The sequence below is a fragment of the Nycticebus coucang genome, chromosome 8 (assembly GCF_027406575.1).
Source record: "Nycticebus coucang isolate mNycCou1 chromosome 8, mNycCou1.pri, whole genome shotgun sequence".
Lineage (NCBI taxonomy): Eukaryota > Metazoa > Chordata > Mammalia > Primates > Lorisidae > Nycticebus > Nycticebus coucang.
In genome coordinates this window covers 96,984,427-96,997,560 of record NC_069787.1, presented here as the reverse complement: position 1 = coordinate 96,997,560, position 13,134 = coordinate 96,984,427, and the positions used below count along the sequence as shown (strand labels likewise).

The window sequence follows — 13,134 nt, the reverse complement described above, 5'->3', positions numbered from 1 at the left end:
CCCCATGCCTGAGCCCTGGAGGGCCTGGAATGCTCAGCTCTCTCACCCCTTGCCCTGCTTTGCCTATACTCCAGCAGCTGCAATGGAGGGGCAGTTGTCCCTTGGGGTCACAGTACAGAAAGTGAAAAACCTCCAAACACCCGCTTTTCCCCACCCCAGGGTTCCTCTCCTTGTGCTTTGTGGGGGGGGGGGGCTCCTGCCTGCTCTCAGCCTATCAGCACAGGACTAACTAAGGTGGAACAAACCAACAAATATACAGCCGAAATCCAGGTGAAACAAGAAAATCATTTGCTTTATTCGGGGTCCTGGAAGCTCTGATGTGAGACAGAAAAAAGATGCAACAGAGGTGGCATCCTTGGGAGCTGGTGCAGAAAACAGTCCTTGGCTCCTTGGCCCTGGAAGCCAAAAAAAGCAGTAAGAAGAGGGCTTAGCAAGAAGCCTGGGGTAAGAGAAATCAAGAACTTCAGGCACCCCCTGGCTTCAGCCTGGGCCCAGGAGGTGAAGGAAGAAGAGGGCTGGAGAGTCTGCTCAGTTCCTTAGCAACTCCACCACCACAGGAAGGTGCAGGCAGCAGGTTACTCCTTGCCCTTCTCAGGAGTACTAGGCTCCCAGGGCCACTTGGTGGACCCCAAGGGTTCAGGTTCAGGGTCCAGCCGTGTTTCTCCCATGGGACCCTCACTCTCCAGGTCCAGCTCCTCAAAGGATGAACCACTGGCACCCGACTCGCTGTAGCTGTGCTCACTGCGAGTGTCAACATCATCCCAGCCACGGCTGCTTGCCCCCGGGGATAGTGTGGTGGCTGAAGTCTTCCAGCTGCCAGGGCTCACCTCCAGGCTTACAGAACTCGTGTCACTCATTGTGTCAGCTCCTGCGTGGCCAGGATAAAGGGAGCACAAGTTAGCCAGGACTACCCCTGCCCCCTCTCCTCCAGGAAGAGGGGAGAGGCTCTATCACCAGCTCAGCAACTCAGCATACACAGTCTTCTCATGAATAATACAGCCAACCCTGACTCAAGAGGCTCATTCCAGTTGCCCTGTGCCCTGGCTGGAGCTGCCCTGCCTAGGGCTCCACTGACAGGGAAGAGGGAAAAAGAAGGGAGGGAGGAAGAGGGAAAGCAGGCAGCTGTGCACGCCTCTCTCTACCCCGAATTAGCCCCAGCTCCCTGCACTCCCACAAAGCCTGCTGTCCTCCCTACAATATCCAGTAAAGCCACTCAGCCCTGAGGTGAGAAGCTGAGGTAGAATAAAGAAACCCAAGTAGTGTCTCCTCCATGCCCATTCTGAAGCTTGAAAAGAAGTTTGTCCAGGGCCACCTATAAAACATTGCCCATAGGGCATGAGGATTAAAGAATGGATCAGGCCCACTTGCCAGCCCCTCCCCCATGAAGGGCTCCCCAGGAGCAGCATCCAGGCCTCTGACCCATGAGGATGGAAAAGTCCTGAGAAACACTCAACCAGTTACAAGGAAGGAGGGTGCTATAACGAAGCATTTTAAAGGCTATCTCCCCATGCCTGAGTTAATCCAGAGGAACCCTTACCCATCCTGCCCCACCCCCAAACACTGGTGCTTCCTAAGCCACAAGGCACCAAAGGGGACCTTGAGAGCTCTCTGCTGGTGGCTGAGGAGCCCCAAAAGTGCTGAGCTGGACTAACGGCCCAGATCCTAACCTGCTCCTCTACTCCCAGTACATCCTCCAAACAAGTAGCCCCTTCATCTGCCCTTTCCAGGTACATCCCCTTGATTCAGATGCACTGTATGCAGTTAGGGGTGGCAAGGAGGAACAAAGAGCTTGGGCCCCCTATGTGCAAAAATCCAAATTGGGAGGAGGACAATATGCCATCTTTCCTGTGAGAGAGGAAGAGGAGCAGTATTGAGTATCACAAAAGATGAAGGATGGATCAGCTTTCCCAGCTGTTGTCTCCGTAGTGATGAAGCCCTGAGCCAGGCACAGCTGAGGACTGCTTGGCATTTGGACTCAACCTGAAGTTTTCCTTGAGCCTCACCTGGGGCCTAGGTTGGGGGTTGGGGGTTTGGGGCTTGTTCCGCCAGTTCTCAGGCCCCTAGAAGATGCCTTCTGAGCCCCCTACTGGCAGAGGTGAAGTAAGCCCTAGAAATGCCAGGCTGCTGGCCCAGGCCCTTCTCTTGCTGGAGAGTCCAGGCTTGGCTCCCAGGGTAGAGGCATGTGAGGAGGGTAGAGGGAGAGCCCAAGCTAAACTGAGCTTTGAAATATCGGTGGTTCCTAATGCAACACAGGACTCCAGACCCTCACTTACTCCTGATATAATCAGTGCCCCAGAGGCTACAGCATGAAAGGAGCAAAGAAGGGGGATAGTTTCTAGACTGTCACATCCTACCTGCCCACCCACCCAATGGCTCTTTTGAGACTTCAGATACAGGGACATGACTGCTTCTCAGCCAGCCTCCTCCTCCTCCCAACTCCTGAGCTAGGAGTGATCAGAGAAAGGAGCAGGGTGCCTGCTTTAGGCCAGGGCTCAGCATGATGGGATGAAGACAGCCCTTGGGGACATATGGATACTCCAAGCAAAGAGACAGGAAAGTGGCATCCCTATAGTCCCAAAGTCTACAAAGGAGAAAAGTCCCAGAGTCCTGGGCCTATGTCCCCGGGGAAAAGATGCCAGGCAAGGTGGCAACATCTAAATCCCCAGAGCTACTGTGCCAGGGTAAGTGAAGCCACCATCTTCACTCCAGTCCCGCCCTCACTCTCTGCCCACAGCCAGTGCAAAGAGATCAAATATTCATCACCTCTCTGGAGCTAAATAATACATCAATGTAATAACAGGCACAAGGCAGCTAATTACCCCTTTTACCTCCCAGCCCAACCCAGGGCCACAGCAGGGAGGCAGGCAGGGATAGGCCAAACCTTGGGCAGCCATGCACCCACCACACATTGCGGTATAAGTGGCATGCACCTGGCAGCTGATAACCAGAGTCCACCCTGGGTGTCAGGACAGGCCCTGTCAGAGGTGGGCAGATCCCTCAGCCTCTGCCATCAGGGAGTAGGCGGGCAGGCTTGTAGGGAGGACAGGCCAAGAAGCTAGGGGTTATGGGAGCTGCAGCTGCAGCCAGCTGTATCGGGTGCCAAGCAGCCCTTCAACACCCCTGGAAGGCAGTGTATGGGAGGAAAGGAAGCTGGGTGGGTGGGCCTAGAAGCGGGGAGGCAGGGAGCAGAGAAAGGTCACAGAAAGATCAAGACACTCCCCTTTCTGCCCTGGAGGCTGCTGGGCCTGCTGACCTTGTGCCATGTCCTATGTCCACAGTAGGGACACCAAAGATTGTTGGGCACTACCAGGCAGAAGGGAACAGTACCCCACGGAGGTAATTAAGTGGCAGATGAAGTTAACTGTGTTAGACACAGGCCCCTAGGGAATAGAGATTGCCTCCCAGTACCTTCCTGCCAGCCTCTGCTGACAAGTCTCTCTAGGGTGACCTTGTCTGTTAAAAATTGGATGGGCACAGATTCTGCTAAAGAAGAAGGGGGTAGAAGGACAGTCCCACTCCTTATAGCCCTGTACTACTCCTAGAAGTCATGGACTTCCAGGGTCATACAAAGCTCCACCAGGAAAGATAAGAATTAGGGCCCCTGGGACCACTTGGGACATTACCAGCAGGCCCCCTTAACTCTCAACAGCTAGGGGTCACAAGAAGTCATGGTAGAGGGATGGGCTGAGAGCAGGAAACATACTGTTGGCCTGGACCTGGGGCATCAAGGCTGCCAGCAGGTGTGTGGGCTGGCTCTGGTGGAAGGTGCCAGGGACTGATCTGGCTCCCCTCTGCATGCTCCCTGGTTGTTCTCTGGCAGGGACAAAGCAGCTGACTTGGAGGTGGGGTGAATACTGGGGGATAGGAGAACATTTAGTTCCTTTCCTTACCTTCCAGATTCAGTGCCAATCAGACTTTCTCACGAGCCCCACCCAAGTGACTCCTTTCCTGAGCAGCCTCAGCCCCCTCCCATGAGCATCCAACTGTGCGTGATCTGTGTCTCCAAGGGTACTCCTGTGGCATCTGAAGGGAATCCAGGCAGGATCTTTATATCTGTGTTGCCAGAAGGTAACGTGTGAATCCACATCTATGTAGATCCATGTGTCTGGAAACAGGCAACTCTGTATGTGGGTCCTGGGGTAGACAGGTCTCCTTCCTCCCTCTGCCAAGCACTACCTGACATGCACAGTGCCAGCCAAGACTGCGAGGAGCCTCCTCAACTATATCCCTGGATGTCCAGAAGAGAGGGGATCCAGGCAAGTCCCTACCCTCATACCTCCACCTTCTGTACCTGTGCCATCCATCTGGGCATCATTGGCCTCTGCAAGCCCCCGGCATTTCCGCTCTGTTTCCTTCACCTCAGGTACATAGAAGTCTCCCTGCCGTGCCAGTGGGCACATGAAATGGATCTGGTCTTGCTGGTAGATCTCCAGCCGAGGGTGGGCACACAGCTTCCGCTCCTAGCCAGACAGTAGCAAAAAGTATAATGAGCCCTACATTTCTCCTGATTCACTTGTCCCTAGGTGGCCCCAGGAACTATCTATTGTCTATTCCCTCCCAGGGCTGGTTCTGCCTCCTGCCCCAATCTCTTCCAAGTTATAACCCCTTGCTGAAGGAGGCACACCTCAGAGCAGGGCCCCTAAGAGAAGGGCCCCACATTCCAGAGGGCAGTGGTCTGAAGACCCAGGAGTCCTTAAGATAATACCTAGGGCAAGTGCTAAAAGAATCCAGAAACCTGGTCCTGCTAATAATATGTGTATGTCTGAGACGAAACGGCTACTCCTAAAAGCCCTGGTCTCAGACAGCCAAGAAGCTTAGCACTCCTGGACCACCCTAGGACAGGACCCCATGTGCCTAAGCCAACGTCTCACCTATCAGACTTCTTATCCCAGACACTCCAGCCCTAACCTCTTCTCCACCCTGGAAAATGCTGACTGATCCACAGATATCAGGAGACCAATACCTCTGACCCTCAGGCGTTTAGCCCCTGCCTTTGTAGACATGTTATCCCAAACCCTGGTCAGGGACTCCAAACCAGCTAAACCCCTCTTCCACTCTCATTCTTCTGCTAATTCAAGTCTGTCAACCTCTGAGCCCATCACATGTGGTTCCCACACCTCTTCACACCTAGGCCCAAGATTTCAGCTAAGGAGGAGAAGACTGACTCTTGGGTGGAGGGGCAGGCAGGACAAATTGGTCTAGCACTGAACACTACCTAATGCTTAAAGTATCAATGTCTAGGGCTCTAAGTCTTGACAGGCAGTCTACTTCCCTTTGCCTGGACGGTGAACCCAATGTTCCCCATCCCCCAGTACGTATGCAAGGGGGCACAGATACATGCCAGAGCTGCCCTGAGGCAGGCAGAAACAATCAGAACAGGAGTCAAGTGCCTCTCACTACCGAGCCTGCTTCCCTTTTCCTGTGATAGAGCACAATTACCCACTACAATGACTGCAAGGCCCCTGCCCTGTCACTGCTCACCCGCCAACCTTCACAACACAGCTATTTATAGCACTGGCCTGGCTCTCACCACAAGCTCTGAAATGAGCCTTCAACTTAACAGTAATGAGAGACTTATCGCCTGGCAGGGAGAAGCCACTCTAGGACTCCACTTGTCTGCCTGCCTGGCCAACCCTAGGATTGTGGAATCTCCTCCAACTAAAGCAAGTAAACAGGGGTAAAAAGGGAGCCCATGGAGAATAAAGGGAAGGAGAAGTAAGCCCAAAAGGTTTATCCAGCTAGGACCCCTCAACAGCCATCTGGAGGGAGAGGTACATCTAGGAGATCATGTGGGGGTATTGGAGGCCTGCCCGAAGTCCGGCTGCAGATCAGCTTGTAATTCCACTAGTGATCTAGGCAAAGCCTTGCATCCTAAGTCTCTGTGTGCTCAACCCCAGAATGGAACACCCTATCCCTGATGCTCCCAGGCCAATGAAGGAAAGTCATTACTTTTAATAATAGTTGAGTCCAATCTTTTTTGCCAACCTGAGTACTCTCCATACCCCCAACTCCTCCCATCTTTAACACAGATAGCTGTCTTCACTTCTCCACCCACCCACATGCCCACCCCAGCCCTGATCCTTAGGAAAAGGCTAACCAAGAGCACAATGTCAGGAAGCAGGAGCTATCAGGTTCTGGGGCCTCTCCAAGGCCAGCAATTGGAGGAAGGCATCTGCCAAATTTGAGCCACACTCAGCAAATCTAGCCAGGTCACTGAAGCCAGGATCAGTGAGGCTCCTTGAAGAAGGTCCATGTCCTTTCTGGGTAGCCAGAGATAAGAAAAGGATCCAGTCAGGGCATGATCTTTATCAGCAACCTCATGCTCTGGGCATTAAAGAATCCATAGGGCAGCAGCTCAATGTCCGTTGGCCATCTCAAAAGCAGCAGACATTTGGCTTTGGGGGATTCTTCCAAAACTAGAGCCTGTGTCCACCTACAAATTCCAGAGACAATGGGGACCCTACTCCAACCCCTGCCAACACTCAGACCACCTCCCTAGCTTCCTCTCTGGAGGAATTTGGCAGTAATAGGGATGATAAGAGAAAGTAATACTCTTTCCAGCCTTTCTTCTAGGCTGGGCAACATCAGGCAGCCACCCTGTGCCACCTGCTCTGCCAGCCCCCTTGTTGGCAGGCGGGAGGCAGCTCTGAGGCTGCTCGGCGCATCTGCCTCCTCCAGAGAGCCTGGCTCTGAAGTTGCCTGGCTGTGGACAGCCCCGTTGCCATGGAAACTGCATCCTCCATCCTTGCCATCGCCTTTATCTTAAAGCCGTCAGGGAGAACAGAAGAACAGTAGAGACAGGGGATGGAGAGAAAACTGTGGCCTGACTACACAGCACTTCTTTCTTACCCAGCACCCCACACAAGGAGCGCCAGCCGCCTGAGCCTGCCCCAGATCCCCGGAGGGGCAGCCTTAGACCCAAACCCAGCCTGGTCTAACCCCTTGCCACCTGGGGATCCCAGGTCCTTCCTACCAGAGAGCGATATGAAGCTATATAACATATGCTGGATCCTGTCAAAATTCAGACTCAGGAGCAGAGAAGGGGTAGGAAGAAAGCAAAGTGGCAAACTTCCAACCGAGGCCCCAGAAAAGGAAGGGGCTTATCGTTGCCCCAGTAGCCCTATCTAGAAGACTCTCCTTTCTAAGTTCTGCACACTGAGTGAGAGTTATTCTAGTGGGGACTGGGGATGGATGGTGAAATGTTAAGAACATGTACTCTGTCCCTGAGATATCAGGCAGACAGGACAAGCCCTTTTCCTCCTGGTCAGATATAGCCTCAAAGAAAGGAAAAGGTGACCATGGGCTGACCCTCAGATCCTCACTGCACAGCAGTCGCTATGGCCTGGGCAGTATGTCAATGAGTCAGTAAATATTGGAAAATCATTGGAGGAAGGCAAGGCCAGCTGCCTCTCCCTCAGCTAGCCTCAAAGAGCCCTTGGAGAGTAGGCTTCCAATGGCCAAGGACACCACTCAATGCCACACTGGCCTGGTACTGCTGGACTCCATAAGCCTGGAGTCCTCCTAGCCCTGGCCACGCCTCTTTCCATGGCCCAGACAGCCAGAGGTGCATGGAAGCATTGCCATGACTGGGCAACCTGATTTGTCTACAGAAGCCACTGACCATCTGACAAGCCCCAAACCCAGACCAGCTCCCTCCCTTGCATAGACTCAGGGGACCAGACAATAAGGCCCTTCTCCAAGGTCCCTCATAGTCCCTCATACACACCTCCAGGCCTTCTCTCCCACCTCAGCCTTCCACATGCAAAACCAAGAGGAGGATTTGAGACACTACCCATGACACAGAAATTTCTAGGAGACCTCAGTCACTAGTAACTTCCTACCATCACCCAATCCTGCACCAACACTAGCTCACCCACCCAGGAGTGCTGGCAGATAAGAGAAAGAGCAGCTCACCCACCTCACATAAGACTGCTACAGTGCCACTGCCTCAGCTATCTTGAGAACACACCACATGCTCACTCCTTACCTTGGGCTGAGCTCATCTCCTGGATAAGGGGGCAAGCATTCAGCCCACTCAGCTCAGGGGTCCCACAACAGGGCCAGACTATTGGCTGGACTGAGGCTTCCCTACAGGACCCACAGTGCCTCCCCTGGCAGGTCTTTCTGAATTAGGGGAGAGGAAAGAGGGAGGTAAGAAGAGAGGACCTGAACTATCTTAATTTAGTGTTTTGCCCTCAGAATATCAGCCTGTACTCTGGCTTCAGCTAGGAGTGGGGAGGGGATGGCAGACATAAAAGGCAGGCACAGGCAGGAGGCTGAGGCTGGACCCCACACCCAGACTTCCCAGAGGCTAGATTTGCTAAGAGCAAAGTGGCTGCAAATTGCAAAGAAAGGAAGAAATATATGTAGGCCAAGAACTGAGTCCCATCTCATCTACTACACAAACTTTAGGCCCAGAAAGGGAAGCATCCCATTCCATAGCCCCTTACCTCCTGTCTCACTGGAATGAGAGGCCCTGGGCCTTATCCTCTTTGTTCATCCTGAGTAGCCCAGTCCACCAACCTATCTGCCTATGCTAGGCTGGGCAGCCAGGCTGCTCTACAACCAGCAAACAGCTATTGCATCTCACCCAAGGTGATGGCATCTTCTCACTGGGTGAAGTGATGCACCCTCATTTTTAATTATAGACACTAAGGTTCACCCACCTACACACATCAGTCCCTACAAGTGGAGGCTCAGACCCTGGAGGACCCTTAGGCAGCCAGTCTTCATCTCATGTTCAAAGTGCTTGGGGGAGGCATAGCAGGAGGCTGCAGCTAGAAGGTAGCATGTTGTTGTTATTCTGCCTAGAAACTTCCATCAACTTCCTTTTCCTTTGCTCCTTCTCATCCCCATCAGGCCTCTCCAAAGCCTCTTGCCCAGAACCTAAACCTGTCTATAGGGCCCTCTGGGGGCCTTGCAATGCCAGCAGGGAGAGCCTGCATAAGCCTCATCATAGCAGGAGGGCCCAAAGCTCTAAAAATGTTAGGCAAAGATGAAGAGGGCCGCGATGGCTCACACCTGTAATCCTAGCACTGTGGGAGGCCAAGATGGGTGGATTGCTTGAGCTCATGAGTTCAAGACCAGCCTGAGCAAGAGCAAGACCCTGTCTCTAAAAATAGCTAGGCTTTGTGGCGGGCACCTGTAGTCCCAGCTACTTGGGAGGCTGAGGCAAGAGAACCACTTGAGCCCAAGAGCTTGAGTTTGCTGTGAGCTATGACGCTATGGTACTCTATGGAGGGCAACAAAGTGAGACCCTGTCTTAAAAAACAAAAAAGGAGATGAAGAGTGTAACAGGACTGCCAAGGAGAGGATGGAAGAAGCAGAAAGTGGCAGAGAGAGCCCAAGCCGTAGCCCAGAGGCTTGGCCTAGCCATTGACAAACAGGTGGCTTCCCTCTGGGCTTCAATCACCCTTAACTATGAAACAAAGGGGGTAGAACAGATAATCTCAAAAAACTAAAGAACTAGAAAGGATCAGTAACAGCACCATTATGTGAATATAAGACAACTGTATACTTGGAACCTCTCCCCCTCACAAAAAAAATCAGTAGAGGAACTATCTCAGACATTAAGTCACAAGGTAACTAAAGCATAGCCCACTTTACTATGTACCATTTGGCCAATTAGAAAATATAATGGTGGCTCTTGCCTGTGATCCTAGCACTCTTGGGAGGCTAAGGCAGTTGGATCACTTAAGTTCAGGAGTTCAAGATCAGCCTGAGCAAGACCAAGACTCCATCTTCCTAAAAATAGAAAAAAATGAGCTAGGCATTGTGGCAAGCACCTGTAGTCCCAGCTACTCAGGAGGGTGAGGCAGGATTTGCTTGAGCCCAGGAGTTTGAGCTTGCTGTGAGCTATGATACCATCGCACTCTAGTCTGGGGCAACAGAGAGACTCTGTGTCCTCCCCCAAACCCCCCCAAAAAAGGAAAGAAAAAAAATACAATGGAAATAAAACATAAAGGCCCTCTTTGGGGTCATATCTAGCCCAGGGCCAGTCTGGGAGTACCCCGGGAAAGGCAGGGAATGCCAGAGGAGCCAGGCAGGCAGGGCCAAGCCTGGGGAAGACTGCAGAAAGGAGAAGGTGTAAAGAAGAGTGGGGCAGGAAGGCGAGGCATTGTGCCTGGCACTCCCGCCTGCTGTGCCTGCTGTTGTTGCTGCCTGAAGACTTTTCATTTTCACCTCAGAGCTGGCAGCTCACCACACAATTTACACCTCTGCTCATCTCCCTGGCGCTGCCCAAGTCCTGGTTTCCTGGGCAGCCCATGGAGGTGGGGCCTGGGCAGCAATCAAACACAAAGGTGGCCTGAGGCATTGAAAAACATGGAAATAATGATTCCCTTTAAGCAGGCACATAGGACACAGGCCCTCAAGGACCCTAGGGCCAAGATGGATTGGGAAGCCCCCTAATCTTACAGCCATACCCAGCCTTTCCTTTCCTGAGGCCAATATACAACCCTAGCTCAGCCCTGCACTGGCTTCTTGGGCCTTTGTGGGTAGGACCAGAGGGCTGGGCAGTATGGGAGTTGAGTACCCCAAGGGAAGCTCAGCTAGAGAACTCGACATGTGAGCCCCAGTATCCCACTGCTCTCCCTTGCAAATCTCAGAGGGAGCCAGGGTCCTGCCATTGCAGGCTCTGTAACAGCTTACCGCCTCTTCAAGATCCAGCCACTCTTTTGCAGCTTGTCTGTGCAGTCAAGGACCTTGAGTCCTGTCCTGCTTGCAAGCTGATGAAACCACTGCTGACTGATTATCCAGCAGCAGGAAGGCTATTCAGGTGCAGATGGAGCCAAGAAGCCAAGCACCCGGGAGCCAAAGGAGTCAGGAATTGCCAGAGGGGAAGGACAAATGGGCATAGAGAGGAAACGGGACAGGAGGAGGAAAGTAGGAGAAAGCCCTCATTTCCAACTGGCACCTCTGACCTCTCTACCCCTCAAGGAAGTTCTCCCCATCTTGGAGCCTTAGGTTTCCTTTCTGCATAACTGGACAGATCTTATCTGAATCTCTTACCCCCTACCCCTCCACCCCACCTCCAATCCCAAATCCTAAGCCTTGTGGAGAAGAAAAAAAGAATTTTTTCTTGGTAAATAAATCCCAACTGCCTAGCAGAAAAGTCTCTTGCTAGACTGGTGATGCCCCAACCTCACAAAACCATCCAGACAAGCTTCAGCCCCCAAGGTCCTCCAGGGCTGCCTAGCTACCATACTCAAGCTGGTATTTTGAGAGTGGTGGATCCAAAGCCACCCCAGCAAAGACTGGCTTTATGCTTTTAATACTGGGGTAGGGGTAGAAGGAGGGCTTAAGCCAGAGAGGCTAAGAATTGGTTCCAGTGCTTAGGCTAGTAGAGGGACGAGACCTGGCCTCCTGTAGGTACCCCCATACCTCAACGCTCAGGGATAGCTCCCGAAGGGAAACCAGGGAAGGCAAGCCCTGGTATGGTGGGAGGATCTCTTCCCGACTTGGGGGTAGCTGGGAATGAGAAGTCACTGGTTACTCTCAGCTAACTTCTGTTACCCTCATTCAGAGTTCAGCTATAGCCTCCAGCTCTTTCTCCTCACTCCCAAGTGCTCAAGAGTCTTATTCTGAAGCCCAGCCTGAATGCTGTCGCTCATCTACTCAAGACACCATCAGTACCTCCCTAGTGCCTGCAAGACCCAGTCTAATCTCTTAGGCCCAAATTCTTGTTCCCCCGCTGCACTTTAGCCTCACTGGATATATAGCCACCAAGCCACTACCTCTGTCTGACCTGTGTTCCCAGAGGAAAACACTGCCCATCCTTCAGACTCAGCCCAATGTACAACCACTCCACAAGGTTGTTTTGTCTTTCTCAATGAATCTACTCCTCCCATCCCCTTCCCCACCCTCACCCCTTAGCATGGCTAACCTCCCCAGCTGCAGTACATGAGTGAAGGTAAGAGTTCTGGGGGCTTGTCATTCAGCCCCATGTCCTAGTGCCACTAAGAGTACCATCCTCTCTGCATCAGAGCACATGCCAGCACTGGCAGGTGGGCCAGCCCTGGATACCCAGTGAAGGAAGCCTAGGAATGGAGCCCCCTCTATCTCATTAAGGGTAAGGACATGAAGCCTGATAAGGTATCTGCTGGAGCTGCTTCCTGTGCCAGGAACAGTTGCCAAGGCTTCCCCTAATGAATGCCTGCTGGGAAAGCGGGCAAATGGGCTTTTTTTTTTTTCCACACTGAAAAACTGACATCTTTTGGGCGACGCCTGTGGCTCAAGGAGTAGGGCGCCGGTCCCATATGCCGGAGGTGGCGGGTTCAAACCCAGCCCCGGCCAAAAACCACAAAAAAAAAAAAAAAAAAAAGAAAAATTGACATCTTTTGTCAAAAGGTGTCTGGCACCATCTGGAATCAGATACAACAACTAGGGTTCTAGCGACTGGGAGGGGAATTTAAGTTAAGCTCAAAGTTGTCGTGTGAATGGGGTTATTGATGACTTCCTATCTAAAAAGCTGTATCCCACACTCTGATTTGTCTCTTCAGAGCCAGGCAAATGGGCTCTTGATGTCCTTTGCCTCTGGTTCTCCCAGCAGTCTCCCAGATGCGCAGCTTCAGCCCCCAACTTTGACCACTAGGGCTAGAGAGGGAGGGTCAAGTGGGTGTTGGGCCACAGTGCTGCCACTCCAGGTCCACTCTAGACACTATCCCAATTGTATTCCACATTGACTACAAGTCCTCAGCCTCTTGGTCCCAGCCCCATTCATGCATTGGACAGAGGGCAAAAGGCACGTAGCCATCAGAATGATGCTCAGCCTAGGGGAGCCAGTCAGGATTCAGCTACTACCTCATCACTTCCCTAGCCTCAGTCTCCCTGTCTATAATACAATGGAGATGCTGGCTTTGACTAGAACTCTGTAACTGCCTTCTAGGTGGTTCTCCCATGCCCAGAACAATGCCACGTGAAAAAGAGAGTTCAGTAGATAACTGCTGAATAAGAGACTGATCTGAGATGCCAAGAAAACCTTCCCTCATTAAAAATAAAGTTTTCAACTTGGAACCTTTACAAACATTACCTTGACAAAGGTGATAGGCAGGGAGAGGGAAATGACAACAGATTTCACATTAATGTTGAGGCCCTCTCACCTGAATTACCCCTGCCATGGCCCCATTGCTCCCC

At 52.3% G+C, this 13,134-nt stretch overlaps 1 protein-coding gene across 8 annotated transcripts in view; it reads right to left on the bottom strand.

Annotated features, from left to right (window-relative positions):
• Nucleotides 1-265: 265 nt before the first annotated feature.
• The window catches only part of TEX264 (testis expressed 264, ER-phagy receptor), a 31,980-nt gene continuing 19,111 nt past the window's right edge, over nt 266-13,134 (bottom strand). For 3 of the 8 annotated variants that reach the window (XM_053598801.1, XM_053598802.1, XM_053598799.1), the window contains exons 4-5: nt 4,277-4,460; nt 266-868 (exon numbers count right to left, since the gene is read on the bottom strand). In XM_053598801.1, the coding sequence (XP_053454776.1) occupies nt 576-868; nt 4,277-4,460 (477 nt within the window). In that variant the 3' untranslated portion in view covers nt 266-575. The remainder of the gene's footprint in view (nt 869-4,276; nt 4,461-13,134) is intronic. The other 5 variants (XM_053598807.1, XM_053598803.1, XM_053598804.1 and 2 more) reach the window with 3 other exon arrangements.